The following is a 14,835-nucleotide window of genomic DNA, read 5'->3' on the forward strand; positions in this document are numbered from 1 at the left end:
CCGAGGGACGGGGCGGGGGGGGGGGGAGCCGAATGGTCACCATAGTAACGAGCACTTCGCCACGTAGGAGGGTCAAGATATTTTGCAGGCAGAGAGGCTTTGCTCCTCCGCAGGCGCCCGCTGTCAGCAAAGGACGGCGCCGGGGGACCTTCCCGTGGGATCCGTTCAAACAGACGCGTCCCTAAACACGGCACTCCCCACAACCGCCAATTTCAAACTCACAAGACCAGCCAGGCCCGGCCTGCCTCTCCCTTCCTCCTATTGGTTACCAACCTAAGGAAGAAGCAATTTGATTGGCCTTCCCCTCCACTTCCCCTAGTCCCTTTAAGGACTTGGGTACGGCCTGGTTTGCGACGTAAGCGGTCCATCATAGATTTCCGGAACGATGATTGGCGTAGATACGGTTAAGACCCGCCCACTCCCGTTCCCGGGTTCAAACGCCGCGGCGGGAGGCCCGGGGAACGCGAGGCGCAAGTTAGGCCTGTCTGTAGACTGTGAGTTCGGCTCCCTCCACACCCTCAATTCCCTGCCAGGCCTGGGGGAAAGGGGGGCCTTCGTCCCCCACCAGTTCCGTCCCCGGGCCGCGGTGTGTGTGTGTCGGGGGGCGGGGGCGTTGGTGGGGAAAATCTTCCCGCGTCCCCGTCCTGCCGGGGAGCTGGAGGTCTGCGGGGCGGTGGCGGGGGCCGGGCGACACCTGGGCTTCCCCTCAACGGGCGGCGGCTCCGCTGTCTCCTGTCAGCTTGAGTTTCTGTTGGAGCCTGGCTGCTAGTTCCTCACTACCTGTGTGACCTCAGCCATCAACTCAACCTCTCTGTTCTGGTGTCCTCAGAGTCCGGGTGTTCACCTCAGCACCTCAGACCCCTTCCATTCCCCCCTTTCACCGCACCGCCTCTCCTCCCCCCCCCCCAACCCACCCAAGGTGCTCCAGCCCCTGTGATCTGGCTGCAGTTAGAGAGGCCTGCTCCTGCCTCTGAACCTCTGCCCTTGCCCTGGCTGTTCTTGCTGGCAGGGATATTATTCCTTCCCCTTTCTCCATCCCTCTCCTTCCCCCCGTATTAGCGAGGTTTGTTCTCAGGGAAGTTAGGGAAGTTTACTCTGATCACACTGAGAAATTGCATCTCCCAGGCTGCCCAGCCCTTCTTTGCACTGACCTGGCTTTATTTCTTTGGAAAATTCCACAGTATCCCCTTGCAACATACTTTATATAGTTGGCTTAGTTCAGTCATCCAACTCAGTAACTAGTCACAGTTACTATGTGCAGGGCTATGTGGAGGCGGAAGTCCTCAGCTTTCTGGAGCTTACATTCTTATTAACGAAGAAATAATTTTGATGTTGGTCCTGGGGCTTGAACTCAGGGCCTTAGTACTTGCTGGTGTTCTATTTCAGCCACAGCTCCACTTCTGGCTTTTTGCTGGTTCATTGGATACAAGAATCTCATGGGCTTTTCTTGGCTAGGCTGGTTTGGAACCCTGATCCTCACATCTCAGCATCCTTAGTAGCTAGGATTACAGGTGTGAGCCATTGGTACTTGGCTTTACATTCTGAATGTTATTTTTGGTGGTGGTGGTAGTAGTAGATAGTAAGCAAGTTTGCCAAATGGGTTTACTTCCTGGCTTCAGGGAGTAAAATTTCTAGGTTTTCATCTCCGTGGCCAGACTGAGAGCTTCCTAAAACTGGTGTGAGGGTGGCTGTTTTCACCTCCCTATCCTTGAAGCTTATGGGAGATGAGATCTGTCAAACCATTCCTGCTCAAAACATCAGTACCACTCACTTGACCTTTCTTCCATATCCTTCAGCTCCAGTAGGGAGATGCTGAAGTTCAAGTATGGAGTCAGGAATACACAGGATGCTGGTACTGCTGAGCCCATTGCCAGCCGGGCCTCCAGGCTGAATCTCTTCTTCCAGGTAATAAGTTTCCTGCCTGTGATCATCACCTGTGTTTAATTTGTTGTCATTTACTCTTCTTTGTATTCTAGGACCAAGGCTAATACTCTAGGTGAAATCTTAACCTTCTCCCTCCTCCCCCCCCCCCCCAGTACCTGGGCTTGAACTTAGGGCCTTGAGCTCTTGCTTGGTTGGCTTTCTTGCTCACAGCTGGTGCTCTACCACTTGAGCTACACTTCCAGGTCAGCTTTTTGCTGCTTAATTGGAGATGGAATCTTGTAGACTTTTCTGCCCAAGCTGGCTTTGAACCATGATCCTCTAGATCTCAGCTTCCTGAGTAGTAGGATTACAGGTGTTTACCACCACTGTATTTTTTTCTTTTTGGTCGGTCGTGGGGCTTGAACTCTGGGCCCGGGCACCATCCCTCAGCTTTTCAGCTCAAGGTGAGCGTTCTACTACTTGAGCCACAATGCCACTTCCAGTTTTCTGGTGGTTTATTGGAGATAAGAGTTTCACGGACTTTTCCTGCCTGGGCTGGCTTTGAACTGATCCTCATATCTCAGCCTCCTGAATAGTTAAGATTACAGGCATGAGCCACCGGCACCCTGCCACCTGGCTGTATTTGATGTTTTATAGGTACTGAATATATTTGGAAAGGGAGCCACTATGAAGGCACCTGAACTTGCCCTGGGAGATGTTAACGCTTTCTTATTCCTTATACTTTTTTTTTTTTGTCGGTTGTGGGGCTTGAACTCTGGGCTTGGGCGCTGTCCCTCAGATCTTTAGCTCAAGGCGAGCCCTCTACCACTTGACCTATAGCGCCACTTCCTTATTCCTTATACTTTTATTCTAAACATTTTCCTTTTTTGGAGAAAGCAAAACAAATGAACAGAGACACTTAAAAAAAGAAACCACCTAAAACTTCTGTAAACATAATTTTAGTTCACTTGTTCATTCAAGGGATATTTACTTTTTTAGATTAAAGACAATAATTTTGATAGCACCTGTGCCACTCAGAACCCTCTCACAATAAATAACATTTCCTTCATCTTAGAACTATTAACATTTAAAGCCGGGTGCCTGTGGCTCACGCCTGTAATCCTAGCTACTCAGGAGGCTGAGCTCTGAGGATGGTGGTTCAAAGCCAGCCTGGGCAAGAAACTGTGAGACTCTTATCTCCAATAGACCACTCAGAAAACTGGAAATGGCACTGTGGCTCAAGTGGTAGAGCTCTAGACTTGAGCTAAAGAGCTCAGGGACAGCACCCAGACCCACCAGCACCAACAAAAAGAAACATTAACATTTAAAGTATCTGCCTGGCAAGTGTCAGGTCTTGAGTTCAAGTCCCATTACCACTCACCCATCCCGAAAGAAAAAAAAAAAACAAAAAACCCTCTACTTCAAGACTAGATTGCCTCCCACTGTATCAACTCTACCAACTTCACATTGTTGCTCTGGGGACAAAACCTCCAGAAAGTGAACCTAAGGACAAACCAGCCTCTGCCTGGCCTAGAGAAGCTGTTAATGCAAGGGTAACATACACTTTCTGTTGATCTCCTGTGACTGGCAAAGCTGTTTCTATCTAGGCTGTTCCAGGGAGGTTTGGATACATTATCGAATTTGTTTCCCATTCAGGTAAATATTTGAGACTGATCCCAGTCTGTCTTCCTCCTTCCCATCCAGCAGCCCTTGGCAGCAGTGTTCTAGGTCAATGGTTGGCAGACTTCCAGAGCCAGAGAAATATCACAAGTCACTAGGAGGCCGTCACTCTGTGAGCTTTTTATTTTGCCAAGTAAGGAGGTAGAAAACAAATACAAAGAAAAACCTATTACCTCCTGGCCTTTTTTTTTTTTTTTTCTTTCCTAAAGAAAGGGCATTTTAAGAAAACACCAAGAGAGGAAGAATAACGTCTCAGAATACAGGCCTGATTTTCAATCTGAATATACTCAGCTTTATGAAAAGAGGCATCATGGAGCGTTTGTTTCTTTCTCAATTCCCTGTGGGCTGTTGAAAACTTAGTAAGAATCAGAGAGCCCCTAGTTGGTCTAAGCTCACCAACGAACAGAACAAACAAAGAATCTCATTTTTATGAATTAGGGGGCAACTGCAGCTACAGTGACAGCTCAGGCGGCCTTGTGACCCAGGGATAGCCAATCCCTGATTGAGCTCTGAATCTCCTGGGAAAAAATAAATTGTTCATAAAACAAATTTTAAGCTATAATGTAGAAGATTTTAATTTAGGAGGTTAGGGAGAGGGACAGAGAATCTGTTTGATTTTTAGTTAGGTTCCTCCCTTCCCCCTACCAACCCCAGTTCACATGTAATCAGCCTTTAGGTTATTCAAGCTACTGTGTCACAAGTTAAAAGATTGATTCCCAAAGTTAAAAGACTGATTTTTTTTTTCTCCCTCCTTAGGATTTTTCAGGTTGGCTATAGTCAACTAGGTAACTCTTTGCTTTACCCTATGACATCATCTGTTGCCTCTGGGATTGGAGCATCTGGGTACTGACTGCTGGCTAGCACCTCTCTGTTCCTCTAAGGGGCCTCATTGCTCCATATTTTTCATCAGTCAGTGGTCTAGTCCAGGGCTCTTCACTTTTTTTTGCTGGTCCTGGGGCTTGAACTCAGGGCTTGAGCCCTGTCCCTGAACCTCTTTGTGCTCAAGGCCAGCACTCTACCACTTGAGCTACAGCACTACTTCTGGCTTTTTCTGTGGAGTTTATTAGAGATAAAAGTCTTAGAGGGCTGAGAAGGTTGCTTAAGTGGTAGAGTATTTGTCTTGCAGGCATGAAACCCTGGGTTCAATTCCTTATTACCACATAAAAAGCTGGAAATGGCTCTGTGGCTCAAGTGATAGAGTGCTAGCTTTGAGCAAAAGCAGCTCAGGGACAGTGCCTAGGCCCTGAGTTCAAGCCCCAGGACTGGCAAAAAAAAAAAAAAAAAAGAAAAAAGTCTTACGGACTTTCTTGCCTGGGCTGGCTTTAAACTGTGATCTCAGATCTCAGCCTCTTGAGTAGCTAGTATTACAGACATGAGCCACCAACACCTGGCTAATTATTTTCCACTAAATAATAAACATTTTACATTTTTAGAGTCATAGAATCTCTGTTGCAGGGGCTGGGAAGGTGGCTCAGTGGTAGAGCACTTGCCTTACATGCTCGAGGCCCTGGGTTCGATTCCTCAGCACCACATAAGCAAAAAGAAAAAAGCCGGAAGTGGCGCTGTGGCTCAAGTGATAGAGCGCTAGTCTTGAGCTAGAGCTGAGGGACAGTGCGCAGGCCCAGAGTTCAAGCCCCATGACTGAACCCCCCCCCAAAAAAAAAAAAAAGAATCTCTGTTGCAATTGCTAAACATTGTCATTGTAGCACAAAGTAGCCTCAGACAACATGTAAATGAGTGGGCATGGCTGTGTTCTAATAAAACTTTATTCCTACAGAGAAGCAGTAGACCATATTTGGCCCATAGGCTGTAAGTTTGGTGATTACTGATCTAGCCTAAGTTTCTGAACTTGGCTTCCCAAAACAGCAAAGCAGAAATTACCAGGTTTCTTAAGAGTTCCATTGATGCTGACTGGCTCTGTGTCACTTGAGTCACTTTCTTTTGTTTGAAGTGAGTTTCAGACAAGACCCCAAGTCTTGAAAAAGAGGCTTGGCATGTGCTGAGAGAGTTGCAGGAATTCTTGTCATTTTGTGGGGAGGACCACTACATAACCTAAGACCAGGCATATAGAAATCATTGCTCTAGACTCGAGGTTACAGACTTGTGTTTTGAGAGAGACAGACAGTGGGTATGTGTGAATCAATTTGTAGGAATTCCAGAACATATAGACTGCCAAGAAGGGTAGCACCTCTTAGCCCCAGCTCAATGTCACCAGGAATGTGGGGGTAACATTGCTGGGTCTGCCAGTGTTTCAAGAAAAGCGAGACAGTCCTCTTCCCCTCCCCTTCTCTTCTTTTCCCTCCTCTCTTCTTCCCTCACCTCCTTCCACTCCTTTTCTGTCAGTACTGGGACTTGAATTCATTGCCTGGGCACTGTCCCTTAGCCTTTTTTGCTCAAGTCTCGTGCTCTACCACTTGAGCCACAGCTCTACTTCCAGCTCTTTGCTGGTTAGTTAGAGATAAGAATCTCATAGGCTTTCTTGCCCAGGTTGGCTTTGAACCACAGTTTTTAGATCTCAGCCTCCTGAGTAGCTAGGGTTGTAGGCATGAACCGCCACTGGCACCTGACCAAACATTTCCTTTTTTGTTTCTTTCTCTGTCTCTCTTGTATATATGAAATCTCCTGGTAATTTTCAGTATTGGCAGATAATTTCAATTATTTTGCACACTATGGGCCAAACAAAACATGTCTGTGTTCTAGACACATTCTGTCAGTTTTTTAACTGTTCCTCCAGACCATGAATAAATTTAACTTTGATAGTTAACTCCAATCATGCTTCTCCAAATGATTTAAGGACATTGACATTACAGTCACAAACTCCTGGGCACCCATGAAAGAGGTGCCAATCATCCCTTTCTATTTTAAAGACATGGGAATGTGTCAGAAATAACAGGGCGCAGAGTAAGTCTTCCCACCAGCCTCTGCGTGGGACCTTTTCTTAGGAACGACATGCTTATTTCCCAGGCACTGGGCAAAGACACATACAGTGATGGGATCAGAAGAGCCATCACTTTATGACTACCAATTGACCATGGCTTTAAGGAATCAAGTCACACCACTGTGCTCTTCCCATGCTGTGGGCAGTTAGTTGAGTTGGTGGCTTGCTGTATACTTGGTGTAGATATTATCGATTAAAGCTTTTCATTATTGACAGTTTCTCCATCTGCTGTTTGCTGTTTTCAGGGGAAAGCACCCTTTATGACTCAACAGCAGATGTCTGCTCTTTCCCGAGAAGGGATATTAGATGCCCTCTTTGTTCTCTTTGAAGAATGCAGTCAGCCTGCTCTGATGAAGATTAAGCATGTGAGCAACTTTGTTCGGAAGTGTAAGTTTGGAGATTTTCTTTCTTTTTTTCTTTGATGATGATGATGATGATGATGATAGTGGTACTGAGGTTGGACCTCACCCTTTGAGGCAGACTCTGTTTCTTGAGTCACACTCTCAGCCTTGTGGGGAAATGTTTCTTGAACACCATCCTGATTGGGATAACCAGAGGCCGCTGGAGGGTGGAGTAAGGTAGTAATGGTTGATGCTAGTAGGTGAAAACTCTGGTCTAAACAAGGCTGACTCAAGGTTCACGTTCTTTTTTAGCTGGGAAACTAGATAAGCGAGCTCCTTAGTCACAAGGGGTAGGAGCTTAACTCACAAAGTGAATTTCTTTACTCATAGAATTGAGAGGGGTCGGGACACTGATTATTATGAGGGCTTTGTGGAATGGGAATGTATAATTAATTACCCTAAAGAGTTGGAGGGTACTGATTAAGCAAAATTGACATAGGTTGACTATTGTGACCTTCAATATTTTACAGTTTCTTCATGTGCAGAAATTGGGGGAATGTATGTAAAATTAGACCATGAATGAGTTAATACAGACTAGCTTTATGTTCCTGGCATATCATAGACAGTAAGTGTTGACCAGCAGTGATAACCATAAACCTCGATGATGTTTAAGACATTTGTGTATCTTTAAAATGTACTTGAGGTGTTTGTTCGTCATTCTGTATTTATTTGATTATGATTCCACTTTAAATTCTTAAGTAGGGCGTGGGAGGGGAAGGAAATGGCATGACAAGATGAGCTTACTGAACCATCTTCAGCCCCTTCCTTAGTCTTAAGCCTCCCCCCTGGTTACGTTAAAAGCATCCTATCATCAAGAACCATTCAGCAGTCAGGGGGCTTGCTTTAGTGGAAGGTAGACTTTTTCAAGTAGAACTCTCTTCCGGGGAATTGCTTCACATTTTTGAAGAGGCTTCCTGGGGAGAACTGTGAAGAGGCCATGATTGAAATCTAGTGATTACAGTTGTATGATTCACCCCCCCTCCCCGCCCCCCCCACTCCCTTTGAAGCCTTCTGTTACGGAATGTAAGCTTTGCTTTTCCATGTGGAGAAGGGGCTATCAGCTGCTACTGCCAAGTTTCTTGGGTCTTCCATAGGAATAGTCTCTCTCTTTCTCTGTCTCTCTGTCTCTCTGTCTCTGACCATCTCTCTTTTTCTGTCTCTGCCAGTACTGGGGCTTGAACTTGGAGACTCTTTGCTCTCTCAGCTTTTTGCTCAAGGATGGTGCGCTACCATATGAGCCATATCTCTCCTTAGGACTCTTTGTTGGTTAATTGGAGATAAGAGTCTCAGATTTATCTACCAGGGCTGGCCTCAGATGTTAGCCTCCTGAGTAGTAGCTAGGATTACATTGTGAGCCACCAGCACCCCGCAGAAATGGAAATTTCCTTTGGGACAGCAAGGGTAACTCTGAAGTAGTGCCTCTAATAGAGATGCCCCTGACTTTGGGCCAAAGGACAGCAGCAAATGGGCATCTGGAAACCAAAGAAGGGATTTTCTTCACTGACTATAGTCATGCATCACTTGATCAGGGTATATGGTCTGAGAAATGTGTCATTAAGTGAAATGTGTCATTGTGAAGACATCATAGAGAATATTTAGACAGATCTACATGGGGTAGGTCAGTCATTCAATAAGGCATCTTTTTTTTTTTTTTGCCCGTCCTGGGCCTTGCTTGAACTCTAGGCATGGGCTCTGTCCCTGAGCGTCTTTTGTTCAAGGCTAACACTCTACCACTAAAGCCTCAGTGTCATTTCTGGCTTTTTCTGTGTAATTTATTGGAAATAAGGTCTCATGGACTTTCCTGCCAGGCTGGCTTTGAACTGCGATCCTCAAATCTCTGCCTCCTGAGTAGCTAGGATTACAGGTGGGAGCCACTGGTGCCTGGCTGTGGCATTTTTTTTTTCTTAAAAAAAGTTCAGTTTTTAATATATCTTTAAAAAATTAACCGATGCATAATAATTGTACATACTTGGGGTGCAGTGTGGTTGTCTCAATACATGCTTATTTTAAAAATTAGTAAAACAAAGAGGTTACAATTCCATATGCATGCTTATTTTTAATATGTAGTGATCAGGTCAGGATCATTGGTACGTGCATCACTTTGAACATGTATCATTTCCTTGTTTTGGGAATGTTCAAAGCTCTCAATTCATTAGGCGCTTTATGAAGATGGTGCTGGTGTAACTTACCATACTTTTTTTTTTCCAGTCCTAGGGCTTGAGCTTAAGGCCTGGGCACTGTCCCTGAGCTTCTCTTGCTCAAGGCTAACTAACATTCTACCACTTCTGGCTTTTTCTGTTTATGTGGTACTAAGGAATTGAACAGGGCTTCATGCATGCTAGGCAAGCACTACCACTAACCCATATTCCCAGCTATTTTTTTTTTTTTTTGTAAGTAGGACTCTAAAATGGTGTTACCACCTTTGCTACATGTTACAATAGGATTATCCAAAGCAATTCTTTTTTTTTTTTAGATTAGTATTTATATTGTTTTTAAGTAGTTGGTTAAAGGGGTTCCAATTCCACCAACTCCGATTATAAGCACATTGCAATGTCACCCCATTCCATCATTCTCCCAGATCTTTCCCAGCCACACTCAGATGCTCAACACAATTCCAAATGTGGGATCTGGAAACTTTTTGCAAGTTTCTGAATACTTCAAGGGTCCTGTAAGACTCAGTCATTTCATGCAAAAGAATGTGCTTTTGTGTGTGTGCATGTGCACATGCACTTTGCCCAGGAAGAACTTGATGTAAAATGCTGAGCATAATTAAAAGCAAATAACTTTCTGCCTGTGGGAAGACTACTGCGTTCTGATGTAGGCTGGATTTCCTCATACTTTTCAACATGTGCCTCATGGTCCTGAATGTGGCGCACATTTACAAAGTTCCTACTTCTGCTGACGGGTCCTTGTGTTGTTTCGGATTATTTTTGTTCTTTTCCTCATGAGCATCTTCATATGTAGATTTTCTGAGCATATGTGCTGGGGCTTCTGATGAAGGATTGGATTCCTAGAAGTTGAAATGTTGGTTTCCTGAGTTTCAAGAAAGGAAGCAATAGACTCAGCCGTGTTGGCATTGCTCCTTGGGTGACAATGCCATGCCTCCACTGTGTTTCCATTACAGTGTTTTGGGTCTTTGTCTTGACCTCAATATTTTGTACTCACTGGACCTGTTAATACTACAGCACAGGGATAAAGGATTGGTGCATTCCGGATGTTTGAGGGGTCATAGAAGCAGCTGATATGGAGAGAAGACATTAAGGGTTTCTCCTCTATTCACCTTAATAATAATCCAGAAACCTTTTGGGTAAAAAGACAATTTGGAATGGTTTCTTAAAAGTCTGCGAGTAGTGTGGTATTTTTGCCTACAAAGCAGTTTGTCTACTTGTGATTGAGATGCCTGGTTGACTCCCATAACAGCCCCAGAGTTATTAAAGTTGGGCAACACCATCAGCAACATTGGAGCCCAAGGCCCCATAGAAGGTTAAGAGAGATTGGCTCTGTGTACTAGTGATCATGAAACAAGATTTAACCTAAAAAGTTGCAAGCCAGTGCATTGGTGAATGATAGTTTAGCACTCAAATACTTGATACGAGAGATACTTGGACAGGGATGGGGAAGGGCCCAGCACTGCATTGTCAGGGAAAAAGAAAATGCTATGCCACTTTCAGGTTTCTTCCACATTTTGTTCTCCATGGTGGGAGCTCTGGATTTCTATTTCATAGTGGTCGTAGTGAACTCCTATGGATCTACCCATCCCTTGCCTGATTCCCAAAAGGATCATGGGATGTCTTGCTGAAGTCAGAGTGTGTCTGTGGGGCTCATCCCATAATGCCTTTGACCCTACCCTTTGCAGCTCCACCCTTGTAAGAAAAAAAAAGAGGGAAGATAGGATTCTCTGGGATAATGTATATGTAAATATGAGTGTTTATGTATGTATACATATATGTATATGTGTATATGTTATGTAGGTGTGTATATTATCTGCATCTGTATCTTTTTTTTGGGGGGGGGTCCAGTCATGGGGCCTGAACTCTGGGCCTGGGCACTGTCCCTCAGCTCTTCAGCTCAAGGCTAGCACTCTACCACTTGAGCCACAGTGCCACTTCCGGCTTTTTTCTTTTTGCTTATGGGGTGCTGAGGAATCGAACCCAGGGCCTCATGCATGCAAGGCAAGTGCTCTACCACTGAGCCACCTTCCCAGCCCTACATCTGTATCCTTAAATATATTGTATATGTGCTGAAGATCGAACCCAGGGCTTCATGAATATTAAGCACATGCTCTACTATGGAGCTACATACCAAGCCCAGGATGATTGTAACTTCAGGGATCTTTTACCCTCTTTCCATGTGGGTGATATGGTTTTGCTGTTATTCACAGGATCCAGCTTTTAGGCCAGTCATGATTGCTTTCCTCCGTTCTTGGAAGCCAGCATGACCTTTTAGCAATGTCTCTGCTTAGTCCATTCCAGTATTAATAAGTGCATGCAAGAGTCATGTGTTTAGCCTACACTGTGTACATTGAGACATTGGGCTTGGAAAAGGAATAAAACTATGTTATGGAAAAGTCCATGAAGATGGGCAGCATGTGAACCCTGTAGCGATCCTTCAGGCTACTAGCTTCTTTATCTTCTTTGAAAGATTGTCACATAGTAAGGTAAGGGAGACTTTGACACAACGTAAGGGAGATAAAACCTGGCCTAATAGGATAAAACTGAGGAAAGCATGTGTAGGTCTAATGGATAGATTTGGAAAATGGGAACCATGTTGCTTTTTCACATTATGAGGCAGTTGTGTACATGCTGAAAAGCATATTTGACCTAACACTGTCCTGTAGCCTTCAGAGGAAGGAGAAAAAGCCTGGGTTGTATCCTCCCTCCCTATTTTCTTAGTCTACAGGATTCAAATTATAGCTACCATGGAAACTGTACTTTGGAATTTCTGAAGCCCTTAATTTTAACTTAACATATAAAAACACTTTTGTGCTGATTTTATAATTATTCGTGATGGATGAGAAAATGACTAAATGTCTTTTGACAGTGAAGGAAGTCATAAGCACATTTTTCTTCTTTCCTTTCATAAAGATGCATATATTTGGAGTGCTTTATTTACCTGGGTATTACACTTCCATCTCTTTGCAGATTCTGACATTGTAGCCGAGCTACAGGAGCTTCAGCCTTCGGCAAAGGACTTTGAAGTTCGAAGTCTTGTAGGTTGTGGTCACTTTGCGGAAGTACAGGTGGTCAGAGAGAAAGCAACCGGGGACATCTATGCCATGAAAATCATGAAGAAGAAGGCCTTGTTGGCTCAGGAGCAGGTAGGAGCATTTTCACATTAGGTCTTTCTCTTTCTGGACTGGAATGTTCATTGCAGAGACAATCACCTGCTGGTTTAGCATCTAGAATTCAGCAAGTTCTCTGACTTGGTCGCTAATTATTCTTGAAAGATCAAAAAAAAAAACCCCAAAAAAACAAACCTGTGGTGTTGCTTAGCTCTTGTCGAGCTGCTGTGGGTTAATTTAGAAGGCTCACAAACTTCCATCGATTTCTTTATACTGATTCTATACTTTAATTTTATTTCAGAACCAAGTTGACCTCCTAATTAAGGAATTTATGTGTATATGAGTATATTTATTTGTGTGTATATTTATGTGTATATGTTGCACATATGTGTATATGTGCAACATACATGCATATATACGTTCTTTCCTGACCATTAGCTGGATATTTGGGAACATGCATACAATTGGTGAATTAGGTAGCATTTGCTTTAGTACAGGCTGTAGATAACTTCTATGGCAGGCACATGTATTTGATTTTATAATGAGCTTTTGTAGAAGTTAAATAGAATCATGTTGCGTAGCTGGGGAGTTGCTTTTCCATTGTGATATTCTTCTTTCTTTAAGTAGGGCTGGTGTATCTCTAGACATATTGATTCATTTGTTGTGTTTTAAAGAGAGTGAGAGCTGCCAGCCTTGGAGTTCAGAGAGTAATTTATTAGTTACAGACATCGTAGTGCACATCATGGTTCTAATAATGTACCTAGCTCTGTGGGGAGCTGGCGGAAGGGATTGAAGCTCCATAGCTGTTACTTTCAGGGTTTAACCACAGCCTTGGGAAGAGGAGGAAAAATGCAGATCTATAAAACAGGTGCTTACCAGAGAAAGCATCACAGAGGGGAGAGAACAATTAAACTCATTAGCGGTGATGGGAGATGTCATGAGTGAGCCAGAGACGATTTGTCCTCTCTGATGAGAGGGAATGGAGCCTGGGCACAGAAGTGATAGGAGGTAGCCATGGATGAGAACTATGGTGCTGTGTGTGTGTCTGTGAGTGTGTCTGTGTATGTGTGTATGTGTGCCTGTTTAATGGGTCAGTATAAACACATTGTGAACTAGGGCAAACTGAGGACATTTGAGTGGGTTGGGGAATTGGAGGGAAATGTCACAAGCCGTACTTAATCATAAACTTTACCATTTCAACTACTTTTAGTGTGTAACTTAGTAGTATTAATGTACAACCATCTATAGAGGTATTAATGCAGAACCATCATGTACAACTGTAACCATCATCTGTATCTAGAGCTTAGTCATCATCCCAAACAGAGTCTCTGTACCCATCCCACCCTTCCAAGATTTTAAACAAAGCAAAACCGTCCTGTATTTCTATGGCAACAGGTACAATGGCAAAATTCTATACCCTTCCAGTAGTTTCCAGATTTACATCATTTGTTCCTGTTGCCCTAGACCATTTTTGGAATGGCATTTCTACTTTGTGAAACAGTTGGGGATCATTTAGGCTTTTAGAATGCGGAGGTTGTGATTGCTTGGGTCCCTGAGGACTTCAGTGACATTTTGTGGCTTCCAGGCAGAGAAGCAGCAGAGGGCAGGAAGCTGCTTGTCAGATCCCAAGAATGACAGATGTATACCAGGTCCAATAGACTGTCTCTGCACATTGAATATTTGTTTGGGGAAGAAAATGTGAGTAACTTCACAGACAGGAAAAATGACACGATGTTGCAAATAACTTGGAAGACCAGAGGCGAAGGTACTTACTAGGTCTCCTACATCTGAGTCAGAACTAATCTATCATCATCACATACTTCCTGAGCATTTGTGTTTCTAGGTCCTTGAGGAGAGGCATTTGATGTAGTCTGACCTTGCGATGCATACATTGTAGATGGGAAATAGCACATGTAAGAAAAAATAAAAAAGAATCCAGCACGCCACACTGTAGGCAGACCACAGAGGTGTTCATACATGTTTGCCTGTATGAATGGTTTGAAAGGAGCATGTAAGAAATGTGGACTCTTTCTTAAGTGTGTGTCCATTCCTCAAGAGAGTGCATATAACAGAAAAATAGGTATCTTAATGGAATCTCTGTCAAGAGTTGGAACGTAAGGACCTGAGAAGAGAAAAGCCACCAAGGAAGAAACTGAAGAAAGGAAGTGTTGGAGAGGTGGTATCCTGCAGGCAAAGCCTGTCACCCAGGGGAGGCCAGCACACTTGCCTGAAATACTGTGACATCTGGAAGAGGTCCCCAGAGACCACTTACTTTAATGGACACTTCAGGGGTCAGTTAGTGGTGAGCAAGTGAAGGTGGAGGCTGTTCAGTTCAGCGACCTCCTCTGAACAGCTTTTATATGCCATCATGAAGAAGAACCAGCCCCTTGGGGCAGTAAATGACTGGAGCTGGGTTGCAGTTTTTCAAAAGGCTGCCATTTAGCACTAGAGGTGTGCTAGGTGATTTTGAGGCAGTGTGAGGACACACTATTTAAAAACACTTAATAGTTTTTTTTTTTAAACTGTATCTTTTTTTTTTTTGTCTTTTCTTTTTTGGTATTGGGGATCGAACCCAGGATGTTGTACTTGCTAGGCAAGCGCTTTGCCACTGAGCTACATCCCAGCCCCACTTAATAGTTTTGTACTCACTAGCATATCAAAACCTGCAGCTT

At 44.1% G+C, this 14,835-nt stretch overlaps 1 protein-coding gene across 1 annotated transcript in view; it reads left to right on the plus strand.

Moving 5' to 3' along the window:
• Positions 1-447: 447 nt before the first annotated feature.
• Positions 448-14,835, plus strand: part of Cit (citron rho-interacting serine/threonine kinase) — a 165,823-nt gene continuing 151,435 nt past the window's right edge. Inside the window, exons 1-4 of the mRNA XM_013014323.1 lie at positions 448-494; positions 1,797-1,905; positions 6,727-6,868; positions 12,024-12,199. Coding sequence (XP_012869777.1) covers positions 1,810-1,905; positions 6,727-6,868; positions 12,024-12,199 — 414 coding nt within the window. The 5' untranslated portion in view covers positions 448-494; positions 1,797-1,809. The remainder of the gene's footprint in view (positions 495-1,796; positions 1,906-6,726; positions 6,869-12,023; positions 12,200-14,835) is intronic.

Source organism: Dipodomys ordii, unplaced genomic scaffold (genome assembly GCF_000151885.1).
Source record: "Dipodomys ordii isolate 6190 unplaced genomic scaffold, Dord_2.0 Scaffold23, whole genome shotgun sequence".
NCBI lineage: Eukaryota > Metazoa > Chordata > Mammalia > Rodentia > Heteromyidae > Dipodomys > Dipodomys ordii.